We start from the raw sequence: 15,970 nt of genomic DNA on the forward strand, positions 1-15,970 counted from the left end.
AAAAAAAAAAAAAAATGGAGTTTGACTCTCATTCATTCATCTTTATATCTCTTTCTTTTTTTCATGATAAATGCGTTTTTCATTAACTTTTACGTCCCCTTCTTTCTTTCTGTTTCTCTTCTCGTTCCCTGTAAGTATATATATATATATATATATATATATGGATTGTCAATAAAGTAGCACAACAATCCTTGTTTCTATTCTCTTCACACCACGTTGGCGGTCCTGCCTTCATACATACAAACAAACAAACAGAGAGAGAAGAAGAATTCAAGGACATTATAGATATATATATATATATATATATATATATATACTTATTATTATTTTGGGTGTATTACAAATTCTTTTCTTGGTATATTCTAAGACGTAGGTCCCCTAGCATTAATAATATCAGCTGCAGACATACTTCACACGAATCTATATATAAGTTTTTCAACCTATATAAATAAATATATATATTTTTTTTTTACCCATTGGTTTATTAATTTCTTTTGCGTTTTCCTACACTCATACTCTTCATTAGCTTTTACTTTTTATTAATTTTTTTTTGTTTTATCCTTTTGCGTTTTATCTTCGTTTGTTTATTTATTTTTTTCTTTTTTTTTTTTTGCGTGAACATATCTGTCTGTATATATATATGAACACACAGACACCAGACGGAAAGAGAGAGAGATAGATAAGAGAGAGAGAGAAATACAAGACGGTCACCCTAATATATATATATATATGTGTGTATATAGATATAGATATGGATATATACAGATATAGATATATATATAGATCTTTATTTCCATTCCTGTATCTCTTTTCTTCTTCTCTTCTCTCTTCTCTTCTCTTCTCTTCTCACATCAACTCACTCTCTCCACGCGGGAGTGTGTCTTGCATGGCCTGTCGCCGTTCCAAATCCAACAGACTCGTAATAAACGCCACTGCCTCATGATAATCACTTGTCTTTCCATAAATACGTGTGGTCCGCACTAATGTATAGCCCAAACTGGCAGGCACTAAAGTAATATCAATATCACACACCCCATTCACAGGATTTACTACACCTGTACTTCCAAAGGCAAGAACACGATGTGTTTGAGAAGAGGCGGCTTGATTTTTACTATTTTGTAATTGTAAAGCGGCGGATTTATTATTATTATTATTTTTATTATTACTACTACTTTTATTATTTCCAGAATTGGCGGATTTCCCTTTCAATTGTAAAGAAGCCGAGTTGGCATTCTTTAAAGACTCTGAAAGTGAAGGAGCATCAGAACTACGGCATAGGAGAAATTCCGTAGAAGATCCATTTAATAAAGATGAGGCCACACCTGGTAAAGAAGTAGAGGATGTTAACATGGGAGTAGCCGTTTCCATTGTTGTTCCTACTTGTAAAGCGGCAGAACCAAGATAACGAAAGGAATACACATTAGATGTTGTGGAAACCATATCATCATTATACATTAACATAAGACGTTCTCTACAACTTGTTAATCTCTTTAATACCGCATTTGGAAGTCCAAAGACAAGAAATCCATGCATAATACACTCCGATACATTACGAGATTCTAATAAACTTGCTAAATTAGTAGCGATGGCTAATTTTTTCCCCATTGGGTGTCTAACTAATATATCTCGTTTCACAACTCCAATGAGAAATTTATCAAATGTAATTTCACCATTAGAACCAATTTCACGTTCATCAAAGAATCGCATCAGACTTTTAATTTCCTCATCCGTTACATCTATATTACAACGTTTAAATAATTTTCTCCATTGATACACATTAATTACACCTGTATGAAGTTCATCCACACTATCAAATGCCGCACGTAATTGTCGTACTACCTCTCGTTCTGTTTCTACCATTTGTGCTCCTATTATATTTGGAAGTTGAAACTCACTTTGAAGTTTAAATGGACGATGGGCGAGATCTTTCTTTACCCAGGCATCATAAAATTGCTGATAAGTAATAGATTTACTCTTTCGATCTCCTGTAAAGAGTTCCATTAACTCCGATACATCATCGGCACTAACTTTTTCTCCATGTAATGTATTTAACATATCACGAATTTGATCTCGTCCAATTTCTCCATATTCATCAATATCTATTTTATGAAAAGCGGCTTTTAACACCGCCTCCTCTTCACAAGTCACATTATGTTGAATAGAAAAATCCAAAAAAGACATGGGTTGTTTAAGAAAACCATGTCGTGGAAATAAAGTCACATCCAAATTCACAGCAAACCATTTATTTTCAATAATTTGCGCTACTGTTGGTCTTTCTGTGGGTTCAAAGGCAAGCATACGTTTAACGAGAGCTCTTGCCTCTGCTGAGATGCGAGTGACTTCCTCCTCTTGAAATTCAAATTTCCCTCTTTGAATGAGATGCATGGTTTCCTCATCATCTCTCCCATCAAATGGTAAACGTCCTGTCAACATAAAGAAAAGAATAATCCCCGCACTCCAGAGATCTTGTTGAAATGGATTTACAGTCGCTGGATTACTATTCGGAATGGCCATCTCTGGTGAGGTGTAGTGCAGTGTCCCAGTCTCATGCGGTGGTTGGGACTCATCATCATTCACCCCACCATCCACACACTCCAACTGGGCTTTGCTAGAGAAACCAAAATCACACACGAGCAGTTTATTCTTTTTACCCAACAGAAGATTCTCCGCCTTGAGATCACGATGGGCCACACCATTGCTGTGGCAGTAATCAATAGCGGAGATGAGTTGTTGAAAGTAAAGACGAGCGACATCTTCTTTAAAATATCGCTGAGATATAATTAAATCAAACAACTCTCCACCTTCAGCAAGTTCCAAAACAAAATAAAATGCAGTGGTACTCTGTAGAAATTTATACAATTTGACCACATGTGGATGTTCAAGAGATTGCATAACAATAGCTTCTTGAATAATCTTGGCCTCATGACCTAATAAATAATTATTTTGCAGTACCTTCAGAGCAAAGTGTTCACCTGAGGGAACGTATGTGACTAGATATACAGAGCCGTAACTTCCCTCGCCTAGTCTCTGACCAGCCACGTAGTCCTTTAACACCACCGTCTCATCCTCCAATAGTGAAGAGCCTGTGAAGATGGTGGAGGAGGGCATTTGTGATAAATGGGAGAGGGGGGGAAAGAGGAAAAAATGGGCTGCGCTTGTGGGGAATCTTACGTGTGGTTTCTTTTATATATATATATATATATATATATATATAAAGAAGTGACTCACTTACTGCCTACCACTGGTAGGAAAAGGTCCCTAGTAGGAGTAGGAGCAGGTAGTAGTAGTAAATGCAAGTAAGTGTAGTAATTGTGTCTGTTCTGTTTGTTTGGTCGTAATAATAATAATAGTAATAATAGTAATAGTAATAGTGATAATAATAATAGTAATAGTAATAATAATAGCAACTCTAACGCTGATAATGGGCCGGAAGAAGAGATGATAATCAGGCGACAGCGAAGAGAGGGAGGAGGAACGTGAAAGAAGGGGAGAATCAAAAACAAATGAGAAACAACAAAAAAAAAGAAAAAGAAAAAGAAAAAAAGGGAAGAGGTGCGCACGCACGCACGCAAAAAACGCACGCCTGGCACTGCTATATGTGAAAAAAAAGAAGAAAAGAAAAGAGAGAAAAAAATAAATTTAGTCAACTGGCTATAGTAGTAGTCATTGCAGTAGAAGAGGAATCATTATTATTATAAGGATGTCTCTCTTGTTTTTAATAATAATGGTAATAGCAATAATAATCACATAATATATATATATATATATATATATATATAAAGTCAACGTGAGAAAGAACATCACATCTACATTAGACAGCAACCATGGGAAAGATATAAAAAAAAAAAGACAATAAAAAAGATAATAATAATAATAATAATAATAGAAAAAAAGGCAAAATCCTGACGTTATTATTTATTCACAGTAACTCCTTTAAAAAGAAAAAAACAAAAAAAACATATTAGTTTGTTTCTTTTTTCCAAGAGTAAAAGAAAACAAAAACGAACAAACAAACAAGCACAAGACAATCTTACAATCATAAAGTATGCTGCAATACAAAAAAAAAAAAGAAAAGAAAAAAAAAAACAGATGAGCCCAACAGAGACTATAATAGGACCCCTCTCTTTCTTTTCTTCCTCTCTTCTTTCTGTTTATATACTTATAATTGTGCCTATTAGATTATATATATATATATATATATATATATATAATCCTATTCCCATCGGTGTAGTTTCCCTATTCCGTAGAGTTGATGATGTAACCGTTTTCCCTCACGGCCTCTACTCAACAGCAATAAATTCCAAAAAACAAGCAATCGCACAATATCCAATAATCCCTGTCCAACCGTATTCATATACCACCGCATAAACTCCACATGTGTACTATAAAGTGGTTCTCCCTCTTCCAAGAGCATAGAGAAGTAAAGAGCCGAACACGCAAATGAAAAGATATGTTGCATAATATAATAAATTCCCAAACGACGATTTAAAAGAACATACGATGGTGGAAGAGAACTTGTATCTAATCCACTTGTATCTATTATCATCATCATCTCACTTGCCAATAGTGTAGATGAAGCTGCAGTTGTAGAAGTGGAAGTTAAACCTTTCCGGGCCCGATACCATTCAAATAAGAGAGATAAGACTCCCAAATCACATCCAAGTATATATAAGGTTCCACAACTGGCCAAATATCCTGTAAAAGTGCCGGTCCCAAACATTAAATGATTTACATGAAAAATAAAAAGGGCAAAGACAAGTAATAAATTTAATATCACAAGAAAAACACCGCCTTGAGTGGCCGCACGTGCCTGTCGCCAAAGTCTCACACTTGTCCGTTCCGTTCCAACATCATCATTATTGTTATTATTATTATTATTATTATTATTATTATTATTATTATTATTATTATTATTATTACCAACAGCAGCAGCAGCAGCAGCAGTAGACATGAGATGACGTGTTCCTTCTAAAGATCTCCAATCATTTTCTCTTACTCTGGATTCTCGCCGTAATCCTTCTCTTCCCTCATGAGAAAGACGTGTTGTTTCTGTATTCATGCTGAATATATTATGATGACTTTCCTCATTATACCTTTGTCCATACATAATATCAGTATTAATATTATTAATATTAGTATTATTAATAGTGGTTCGCATTCCTGTTTGTGTAGAGACAACAACTTCTTCCATTGTTCGTGGTAAACAACATTCAGATTCTAACGAAGTTGTTGTATTTACACTTGGTGATGTTAACATACTCCGTTTATTATGATGGCGTCTAGTTGAGATTTGATCTCCCACAACATAAAGCATCATATCACAACTACAAATAAGAAAAGCGTAAAGGACTTGTGAGGGTCGGAGAAAATAAGTGAGACAATTCGAAATAACGGAAAGCCAATTCACAGCCACCATTATACGTAGTGTTAATGGTAAAGCTAATAAACGTATAAGTGGATCATTTTCATATAAAAACTCACTATCCACTTCTTCTTCACCATAACGCTGATTGGATTCATCTGCATCAACTCCACTCGTATTATTAATATTATTATTATTATTATTATTATTATTATTATTAATATTATTATTATTAATATTATTATTAACCTGAGAGGGAGGAGGAGGAGGAAGCGGAGAAGAGGAAGAAGAAGGAGCCGCAGTCCCATCCAGCGTAGATACATGTATACTATTAACAGGAATATTTATATCAAGATTACAAGTAGATGGCCTTCGCAAGACACTATTCTTCTGTAGTGTAGTGTCTATTCCTGAATTCACAATAACAGTATTACTACCACTACTACTACCAATATTATTATTATTACTATTATTAATAATACTACCTCCTCCAGTAACCGTATTCGTAGCTGTATTCGTAGTAGTAGTATTCATAGTATTCATAGTATTAGGATTAACTAAAGAAGGTGAACCAATGAACATTTCATCCATTTCACTCACTGGGGAACTAACCGTCATGTTCTCTGCGGTAGCTGTGGATATGAATACCTTCACTCTACACGCAATATTCAGCAGACAACAGAGAAAAAGTCCAACATCGGATGCGTAGATTTGATCAAGACTTAAAGGAACGTTACTGGAAGTCATGAGCCTTATATATATAAATATGCATATAAAGAAAAAAAAAAGAGAAAGAGAAAAAGAGAGAGAAAGAGAGAAAAGATAAAGTGACCTATAATGAGGCAAGAAGAAAACTATATATATATATATATACAGAACAGAGAAAATAAGAAAAAAAAAATAATAATTAACCATCCACACAACTCGGTAACTATCAATACAGTAATCCATAGACGTTAAAAAGATATACCGCAAAAAAAAAAATAAAGGCGGTATACACTAAATAAATGTATAAAATAAGATAAATATAATGAATGTAAATCTATGTAAGTACCCTACTTTAATCCATTCACAGATTAATGGGTTTATCTATGTAACTTTAACCACTGCCATTTTTTTTTTTCATTTATTTTCTTTTTTTTTTTTCCACACTCCCACTATTCCTCCTTATTCATCACTCGGCAGTAGTGACAGATATACGCAGGTATAAATGTCTGCGTGAAAGAAAAAAAAAAAAAACAATAATAAAATAATAAAGAAAATAAGAAGCATACATACATCCCATAAAAAAGAAAAAGTACATTTGAGTCTACCAATGAATAAAAAATAATAATAATAAAAATAACAAAACTAGAGATGATCCATCTACTCAATTGATAAATCATTTCTAAATTCTCATTCTCATTCCTTTTATTATTATTTTTTTTTTTCTTCATTTCCCTTCCTCTCTTATTTATATGGTTGAGGCGGAAACATCTGGCATTCCAGAGGAGAGCATAGAGACTGTGGGATGTATTAAATTCTGCATGAGTTGTTGTTGTTGTTCGGCGTGCGCTAGTGCCACTACTTTATACCACACACTCTCCACTGCAAGTGTGGGTGAATGGTTCTCATTATTCAGAGAGACTCTATTAATATTATCATTATCACTATTATTATCATTATCACTATTACTATTACTATCATTATCATTATGAGGATTTACAGTACTCTGTGTGCAGATACTACTATATAATTCTTGTGGAACCATGTAAAGAGGTGCTGCACAGGGTACATCAGACTCATTATAACTATCATTATTATTATTATTATTATTATTATTATTATTATTATTATTANTAGTAGTAGTAGTAGTAGTATCGTAATGATCTGTCTCTCTTCTTATAGATGAACTCAACACAACAATACCAGTACTACCACGACCACTTTCCCTTTCTTCTCTTTCTTTATGTTTATATTTTTCTATTTCCATCCACTCTTCCTCCCGAGTATATTCCCCAACAGCTCCATCATTAAATTCTCTCTCACTCTTTTCATATCCTGATGGCTGTGCCGTACTCCCAGTCTCTGGTGAGTACATTAATTTACGCCGTAGTGCTGTGGACGGTGCCGCTGCGGCCGCCCGCACCCCACGCAGTGGAATGGAATCCGGTTTGGGTGTATTTTGTATAAATGGTGATTCCAGTCCAGTACCACACGTACGAGAGAGACCACTTCCATTCACATTATTATTATTATTATTATTATTATTATTATTATTATTATGGCTGTGTTGATGGGGTGGTGTTACCTGGTTAGAAGGAATTCCATAATGTTCTTCTTTTTCTCCCCTTTGTTGTTGTTGTTGTTGTTGAGATTGATAATGATGAGAATGATGAAAGGGATATTGTTTACATTGAGTGGGGGGAATAGTAACTTCTGGGGTTTCTGCTATTTCTGGTGTGAGTCCTGCAGAGTTGATTGTATTATTATTATTGCTGCTACTCTCATACTTCATGGGTGTGGTATCTATATTCATCTTTTGATAATGTATAGAATGAGTCTTCTCTATTGTAGGCTTATTATTATTATTATTATTATTATTATTATTATTATTATTATTATTATTATTATTATTATTCTGCTGTTGGGGTGCTGTAGCCCTACACTGTCCGGCAACCTTCTCACAGAGAGAAGCCAATGTAGCATGAATGCAGTGCAGTTCACTTCCTTCTGTACTGTTATTATTATTATTATTATTATTATTATTATTATTATTATTGGTAGTAGTAGTAGTAGTAATATTAGTATTATTATTATCAGCACAGATGACATTTCCACAACGGTAATCACTAGTAATACCAGTAGTAGTATTAGTAGTAGTAGCAATAATATCTCTATGATCATGAGGTTTCTGATGATAATCATCAACATTCATCAAACTTCTTCTTTTTCTCATTGTTGTTATGTTCTCTTTTCCTTGTTGACTTTCAAAAAGTTCTGGTTTTGTTTTCGTTGCCGCTGCGATAACCCGTTCACAACGGCGTAGTCGATGATCAATACGATCTATTCGCTTACACGTTTGCCGCCGCCACACCTTCAATTGATATTCCAAGTTTAGAAGTGTTTCCGTAATGACGCGAAATACCACACGAGATGAGATATTATCATCATCACTACCACTTCGACCGGATCGAGATGTGTACATTGAGGCTGAACTAAGCGGATAGGTATTATCACATATTTGTTGATGATGTTCATGTGGATTTATAGTATTGAGATAAGATACCGTTGGTCCTTCAAAGCCACGGACTAATTGAGTCATGGTGAAATTCTTACTATATATCTATATGCGTGTATTTATATATATATGTGGGATGTGATGCTGTGATCACAGCAGCTTTACAGAGAGACGCCGAAATCAGAAAGAAAGGAAAAAAAAGGGAAAAAAGGGAGAAAAATAAATACTATAACAAGAAATTCCTTTTTTTTTTTCTTTTTCTCACATCATAAGGGGAAGGTAGGAATACCGTATTTGTTTGTACCAATTACCATGATGAGCATATAATGGCTAAACAGTATTCACAGAAAGGGTAAACGTATTGACTATACATTGAAATATGGTTTCAAAAACATAAATATATATATATATATATATATATATATATATATTTATATAAAAGAGGAAGGTTACAAATACATTCACTTGTTCATCAAAGAAGAAAGGTATTCTTGCAAAGTAGTCGTTTTTTTTTTCTTTTTTTGTTTGTTTCTTCCTCCCTTTTTTATCTCTTGATCCATGAAGTTAACATAATAATAAACAACAGAATAAAACAAATCATATACAAACGTGTATTTACATGAGGATTATTTTTTTTTTTTTTGTTCGTGAGAGGTGAAGGGAAGTTTCTATTATATAATAAATCTTCTTTTAACCCCCTCTTTCATTCTCTCTCACTGTTTCGTTATGTTTGTTTGTAGTTTGTTTTATCCACGACAGCAAAATTGATGTTTTCTTACCGATATCTGTACTCCATAGATCTTTCTCTTCTTTTTTTTTCTATTTTCTTGTTTTCTTTTGTATATATAAGAAAATAAAAGAGAAAACCCTAGTGATACTCATAAAATGCCATTCCTGCAATTCCCGTCCTTTCTTTTTTTTTTTTCTATTCTCACTTCTTTTTACCAGGAAATAGGATGTAAAAAAAAAGGTATGTAAAGCAACAAGAAATAAATAAATATATTGCAAAGCAAAACAACACAGCAAGAAAGAAAGAAAGAAAGAAAGAAAGAAAGAAAGAAAAAAAAAAAAAAAAACAATTTCCCCTTCCTCTCTATACTAAAACTTGACTTTAGTCATCCAAGTCGTCTCATCCTCATACTGGCAGTTAATATTCGTCGTCTCATCATACGGCTTACACACCTGATGAGTAGCCCGCGCGGGGTATCGAAGACCAAATGTAAAGCCCTTCCCACTGCGTACACCCTCCGCGATGGTATCATTCTCCACATTGTAGGAAGGACCACCATCGCCGTTGGCGCCAAGATGTCTACTGCGACTGTAATCTCCTCGGTAAAATACCGTCCCACGAACAGAGTCCGTTGGTTTGACATCATAACAAAGCGGACCAGCCGTTTGTTCCGCAGGGAAGCGACTCCCAATACCAAATCCACTAACGTTTGCATACTTAGATGGACGTACCGCATCCAAGTTGGGATGATACATACCAGGACCACCGGGTTCATCTCCACCGGCTCGTGCCTGTTGGGCGCTTTCTTCCATCGCCGCGGGATCGAATGGACGTGCAGCAAAGCGGAAGCCATTACTGGTCATGGGTGGTTTACCTAAATCATGTGCGCCAGGGCCCAACGTTCCAGTGGCGGCGCCCTTTTCATCTCGCCAGGTACGGGCTCCAAATGACATTCCCTTTCGGAAGTCTTGATCAAATTCAGAGGGAATTGGATAATCACCAGGTCCTGGTCCAGAATCCGCAACGGCTCGAACAGTCTTGGAACTTGGTAATGTTTGTAATTTTTGAGCAAATACTGGGGTATGTGTGGGTCCTTTGCGCATAATACGACTCACATCACCGTAATCTGCAGGTCCAGGTCCAGGTACAATAGGTCGCTTATACATATGATATCGTCCACCAAAACTAGGTCCATCATATAATCGTTGCTTTGGTGGGGCACAACGTGCAGCAATTGTAGTAGGATCACCATAACTTCCAGGACCTGGAGAAGTATCTTCCGCAATAACTTTATGTACAGAAGTAATAAACTCTTTGCGTTTGGGCTTTTCATCACCAAATCGTGGGACATTATAGGTTGCTGGTCCAGGAACATTATCACGTGTAGTTAATATTTTTGTCCGTTGCCCAAAATGGGGTCCTTTACGACCAGTAGAATCAAAAACAGAGGGAATGGCATAATCCCCTGGTCCTACAGTAGCACTGGCTGGTTTCCCACGAATTTTACCATACATAGAAAATGCTGGAGTATCAGGTGATAAGGCGAGACTGTATTGTTTCGGCAATGGTGGTGGGGTAGAACGTCCTTTACTAACACCCACTACCATCTTCCGTGCTGTTTGTGCAGCCGCAACGTCATTCGCAGCAGATACATCACACGGTGGACCAAAGACGGTAGAGCGGCACTGTCCAACAGTAGTTGGGATATGATATTCACCAGGTCCAACCGTCGTCTCCTGCCGCCGCTCAGCGTACTTCCCTAACATTGATCCTTTTGGAATATCATGATTATCTACCGTGTAACTCATAGGACCAGGCCGATGATCACGAAGTCGTAGATGCGCCCATTCTGTGAAACCACCAATTAATGCCATTATCCTTTTTCTTTTATTCCCTTCTCTCTCTTCACCCTGCCTCCCCTCTCTTCCACCATTCACCAGAAAATAACCAGCAACAACAAGAAGCCAAGGCAAACGGCAACAACAACAAAAAAAAGAAACAAGAAGAAAAAAACAAGACACAATTACAAAAAAGACAACAACAAAAACAAAAAAAAAATACAAAAAAGAAACATAACAGAGACAGGTTAAACCACCTGTCGACTACCCAAAGTAAAGATAGTCAATGTTTACCAAATTCGCAGAGAATACGGAAAAATGACAAAAAAGAGAAAAAAAAGAGCTATCACATCACTCATGCACTAACAATGCGCTCAAGCAGTGGCCTCAACGGCGGCTTCCTGAGCCACCTCCACGGCGATGGTTTCACCCTCACCAGAGGTGGGAATTTCACCGTGGGCGCCGAGCAGTGCCTGTGCATCGAACTTGGGTGTGCGCACCACCTTCACCTTGCGGATGCGCAGATCACGCAGAGGCACGATGGGGTTGCAGCGCTTGGCAAGACGGTCGCGGAGGATGTTGCGGGCCAACAGTGTGGTCGCCTCGTTGATGGTTGCCTTGGCCAGACGCTGGCGGATGAGGTTGGTCATGCGCAGGCGCACCCACTTCACCAGACGTGTCTTGGCGTAGCAGTTCTTCGAGAGCTGGTTGCTCTGCTTGCGTGTGAAGGCAATCACGAAGAGGCGCATCGTGTAACCGTCGGCGGTCTTGGCCTCCACTGTGGTCTCAATGGTTGTGCACCACTTGCGGAGGAGGTTGAAGATGCGGTCAGACGTCATGTCCATGCTGTGGAACTGCGTGAGCAGGTTGCGGCCCTGCACCTCCTGCACCATAAACTTCATCTTGCGGTAGGCATCATCCTCAGACTGGGTCTTGTTGAGATCAGCCAAGTTGCTCTCATACACACGTCCGCGAAGGTTGTCTGCCGCGATCTTGATTCCCTGGGTCTTGTTACAGATGGTCTTGCAGAATTGGCGCACTTCGAAGTTCTTGGGGGCCACCACATCATACCATTCCTTGCGGCTCATGGCCTCCTGAATCTTCTTCTTGCCGCGCTTGCCGCCCTTGCTGATGCGCTTGTTCTTACCGAGGGTCATGACTACTGGAGACGGATGTGTATGCTCTCTGTAAAACAATTAAATAATAGTAATAGTGCAACACAGAGGAAAAGGAAGAGAAGAAAAAGAAAAGGAAAGAAGCAAAGGAGAGAGAGAATTAAAAAAAAAAAACCATGGAAAGGAGAAAATCAGTAAAGAAATATTCAGAGAATATCCCTACAAGAGGAAAAAGCAATAAAACAAAGAAGTACTATAACGAGTATAAGTTCCTTGTTTCTTTTTTTTTGTAGTTAGGGCAAAAATAGACAAAACAGAAATAAATAAACCGTTCAGAGACAGAGAAGTTTTACAGCAAACTACTGCAACCACTGTTGTTGATGTGTGCTCACGGCAGTCATGCCGGGAACTCGCGCTCAAGCAGTGGCCTCAACGGCGGCTTCCTGAGCCACCTCCACGGCGATGGTTTCACCCTCACCAGAGGTGGGAATTTCACCGTGGGCGCCGAGCAGTGCCTGTGCATCGAACTTGGGTGTGCGCACCACCTTCACCTTGCGGATGCGCAGATCACGCAGAGGCACGATGGGGTTGCAGCGCTTGGCAAGACGGTCGCGGAGGATGTTGCGGGCCAACAGTGTGGTCGCCTCGTTGATGGTTGCCTTGGCCAGACGCTGGCGGATGAGGTTGGTCATGCGCAGGCGCACCCACTTCACCAGACGTGTCTTGGCGTAGCAGTTCTTCGAGAGCTGGTTGCTCTGCTTGCGTGTGAAGGCAATCACGAAGAGGCGCATCGTGTAACCGTCGGCGGTCTTGGCCTCCACTGTGGTCTCAATGGTTGTGCACCACTTGCGGAGGAGGTTGAAGATGCGGTCAGACGTCATGTCCATGCTGTGGAACTGCGTGAGCAGGTTGCGGCCCTGCACCTCCTGCACCATAAACTTCATCTTGCGGTAGGCATCATCCTCAGACTGGGTCTTGTTGAGATCAGCCAAGTTGCTCTCATACACACGTCCGCGAAGGTTGTCTGCCGCGATCTTGATTCCCTGGGTCTTGTTACAGATGGTCTTGCAGAATTGGCGCACTTCGAAGTTCTTGGGGGCCACCACATCATACCATTCCTTGCGGCTCATGGCCTCCTGAATCTTCTTCTTGCCGCGCTTGCCGCCCTTGCTGATGCGCTTGTTCTTACCGAGGGTCATGGCTTCTCTTCTCTCTAGAGAGGTTTATGTGAAAAATATATATGTGTAGAGTGTGATTTAGATACACAGGTGAACACACACACAAACGTATATATATAGAGTGTGGAACACGTGAAGTGGAGGGTGAAAAAAAAGGGTGGAAAGAGAAGGAAAGAATTAGAAAATTAGAAACAATTGGAGAAAAAGAATAGGATGCCTAAAATAGAGATTTCACGATGGGAAAGAAATAGAAATAATCTGTTTTATGTACAAAAAAGGGAAAAACGTGAAAAGACTGAAAAAAAAAAATGGTAAGCCAAAAAAAAAGGGGCCAGATAGGGTAATAGAATTGCACTACTCCCTAATGTCTCTTTTTATACTACCATTCTTATCATGTATATTCGTCTCCATATTTATGCCGTTTCTTTCGTTCCTGTTTTTTTCTTTTTCTTGTTTTCTTCAAACGTTTCGTCGCTTTTATTCATATTTTTCATTCACTCATGTGTGTATAGGTGGATAAGTTTCCACTTGTAATGTATGTGAATGTAAGTGTGTGGGTGTGGGTGTGGGTGTGGGTGTGGGTGTGTTAGCATGAAAGGAAGAGTTCGTAGTCTACCGATATGCCACTGGCGCAACTACCATCAAGAGATGTCACCCATCCGCCTTGCCATGTGCTCCCACAGCTTACAACAGAGTCAATACGATTCCTAAAGGACATACCGGAAGTTCCCTCCTCCTTCTCTCCTGCACTCTGAGTGTTATGGTTATTACCATCATTACTACTATTATTATTCTGACTGGTGCTATTCTTTTTATGACTACCGTTAACGGGATTATTATGATTTTCTTCAGCCATTTGAGCAGAAGGCTCTGACTTTTGTAATGGAATAACACGCACCTCTGAGTCGATACCAGCAGCCACAACTGCCTTGCCTGATGCGAGTGGTGCAATAGAACCAATTTCGTACTTTAGGACATTTGTTGTAATACTCAGACAATTCCACTTACGCACGTCATGTACACAAATGGAGCGACCCACCGCTACTGCCACTTCATACTCGTTGCTTGTTGTACACACATCCGCTACAGAATGAGTAGGACTTGTGAATCGACCCGTAACGGGTGAAGAATGACTTGTTTTTCTTTCATCCTTCTCTAGTTGAAGGACGGCTCCTGAGCAGCGTACATCATATACACTAGCCAGTGGTCCTTCCGCTATCACCACACTGTGGGAGACACCGGCACAAGCTGAAATGCCTGTGGGTGGATGTGTGGTACTGTACTCCTGCACGACTGTTCCTGCCGATGCATCCAGTAAACGGAGATCAAAGAAAAACTCCCGACAACAGGCGAGAAGATTGGAAGGAAGCGGCACAAGTCCACACCATCCACGTGCCCCAGTAGAGAGGGAAGAAGAAGAAGAAGAAGGAAAAGATGATAATAATGAGGATGAAGAGGAGGAGGAGGAGGAAGATGCCGATGCTGCGATAAGCTTCCAGAAGGAATTATCATCATTCGATTCCTGTCGTATACGTTTGGTTGGTGCCTCATCTGTACTTATCATTGCAGATGCGGCGGGCAGTGTAGTGCAGTACACATTCCCCACTACATCCGCAACGTAAAGTATTGGTGAAGAAAATACGGCGGCGTTAGTGCCTGCCTGCAGCATTGCCGTGTGGGTTTCTGGTGTGAGTTGTATACATCCAATGCGCTCCTGTGATGGCAGTGGGGTGGATTCCCAATACACATCACCGTCCATTAAGGCACAACTGCGAGTGAGACGAGTTCCCTCACGGGGATCTGTTGCGATGAGACCTGTCATCATCACAGAGAGTGGATCATCATGTTTATTATTATTATTATTATTATTATTATTATTCTGTTTATTCTGGTGTTTCATGTTGTTATCATCTTCTGTTGAGTCCTTTCCATCATCGTCATTATTGTTTCCCATTCCACGGGGTTTAAGACGACGAAGAGTCCCAAGTTGTCGTTGTTGTTGTTCTTTTTCTTCTTTTTCTTCTTGTTGAATGTATGGTGTTCCCTTTACGTCTGTGGCTGCGGTGACACTAATGTGTGTACGTGATCCCTTCGGCACATACGGCCGCTTTGAATTCCCCGCTGAAGGCATAAGAACACCGCGAATAGTGGCGAATGTGTACGACTCCATCACTGTTAATATGTGTGTGTTTACTCTGCAGACCACGTACACTATTAGGACTGTAGATATATATATATATATATATATATATATATATATATATGAAATGTAGAGAGATGAAAGTAGACAAGGGAAAGAAAGAAAAGAGAAGTAAAGAAGTCAACTAATTAAACCCACGGAAGACTGGTTCAGAATAGGGTGTCATTTCTCCCGTTACATATAAATAATGGAAAATAAAAGAAAAACAAACAAAAAACAAATAAACAAACAACAGAAAGAAAACAAAAAAAAAAAGAAAAGCACACCATACTAATGAGTAAAATATTGAACAAAAAGTCAAACAAAGAAGTATATATATATATATAT

The 15,970-nt window shown here is 38.7% G+C and overlaps 7 protein-coding genes across 7 annotated transcripts; all 7 read right to left on the minus strand.

Annotated features, from left to right (window-relative positions):
• Positions 1–846: 846 nt before the first annotated feature.
• On the minus strand, positions 847–3,108 carry TM35_000421460 (putative protein kinase; the record flags this gene model as incomplete). The annotated part of the gene is made up of 1 exon (XM_029029957.1): positions 847–3,108. One exon carries the CDS (start codon positions 3,106–3,108, stop codon positions 847–849), a length of 2,262 nt encoding a protein of 753 aa, XP_028878754.1.
• Positions 3,109–4,213: 1,105 nt separating this feature from the next.
• TM35_000421470 (uncharacterized protein) lies at positions 4,214–6,109 on the minus strand (the record flags this gene model as incomplete). Its single annotated transcript, XM_029029958.1, has 1 exon — positions 4,214–6,109. One exon carries the CDS (start codon positions 6,107–6,109, stop codon positions 4,214–4,216), a length of 1,896 nt encoding a protein of 631 aa, XP_028878755.1.
• A 706-nt stretch (positions 6,110–6,815) lies between these two features.
• On the minus strand, positions 6,816–8,666 carry TM35_000421480 (uncharacterized protein; the record flags this gene model as incomplete). The annotated part of the gene is made up of 1 exon (XM_029029959.1): positions 6,816–8,666. The coding sequence occupies one exon, from the start codon at positions 8,664–8,666 to the stop codon at positions 6,816–6,818; it is 1,851 nt and encodes a 616-aa protein (XP_028878756.1).
• Positions 8,667–9,680: 1,014 nt separating this feature from the next.
• Positions 9,681–11,186, minus strand: TM35_000421490 (uncharacterized protein; the record flags this gene model as incomplete). Its single annotated transcript, XM_029029960.1, has 1 exon — positions 9,681–11,186. The coding sequence occupies one exon, from the start codon at positions 11,184–11,186 to the stop codon at positions 9,681–9,683; it is 1,506 nt and encodes a 501-aa protein (XP_028878757.1).
• A 338-nt stretch (positions 11,187–11,524) lies between these two features.
• TM35_000421500 (40S ribosomal protein S3a) lies at positions 11,525–12,307 on the minus strand (the record flags this gene model as incomplete). The annotated part of the gene is made up of 1 exon (XM_029029961.1): positions 11,525–12,307. The coding sequence occupies one exon, from the start codon at positions 12,305–12,307 to the stop codon at positions 11,525–11,527; it is 783 nt and encodes a 260-aa protein (XP_028878758.1).
• Positions 12,308–12,681: 374 nt separating this feature from the next.
• Positions 12,682–13,464, minus strand: TM35_000421510 (40S ribosomal protein S3a; the record flags this gene model as incomplete). Its single annotated transcript, XM_029029962.1, has 1 exon — positions 12,682–13,464. The coding sequence occupies one exon, from the start codon at positions 13,462–13,464 to the stop codon at positions 12,682–12,684; it is 783 nt and encodes a 260-aa protein (XP_028878759.1).
• A 565-nt stretch (positions 13,465–14,029) lies between these two features.
• Positions 14,030–15,613, minus strand: TM35_000421520 (uncharacterized protein; the record flags this gene model as incomplete). The annotated part of the gene is made up of 1 exon (XM_029029963.1): positions 14,030–15,613. One exon carries the CDS (start codon positions 15,611–15,613, stop codon positions 14,030–14,032), a length of 1,584 nt encoding a protein of 527 aa, XP_028878760.1.
• Positions 15,614–15,970: the final 357 nt, after the last annotated feature.

Source organism: Trypanosoma theileri (genome assembly GCF_002087225.1).
Source record: "Trypanosoma theileri isolate Edinburgh chromosome Unknown TM35_Tth_42_V1, whole genome shotgun sequence".
Lineage (NCBI taxonomy): Eukaryota > Euglenozoa > Kinetoplastea > Trypanosomatida > Trypanosomatidae > Trypanosoma > Trypanosoma theileri.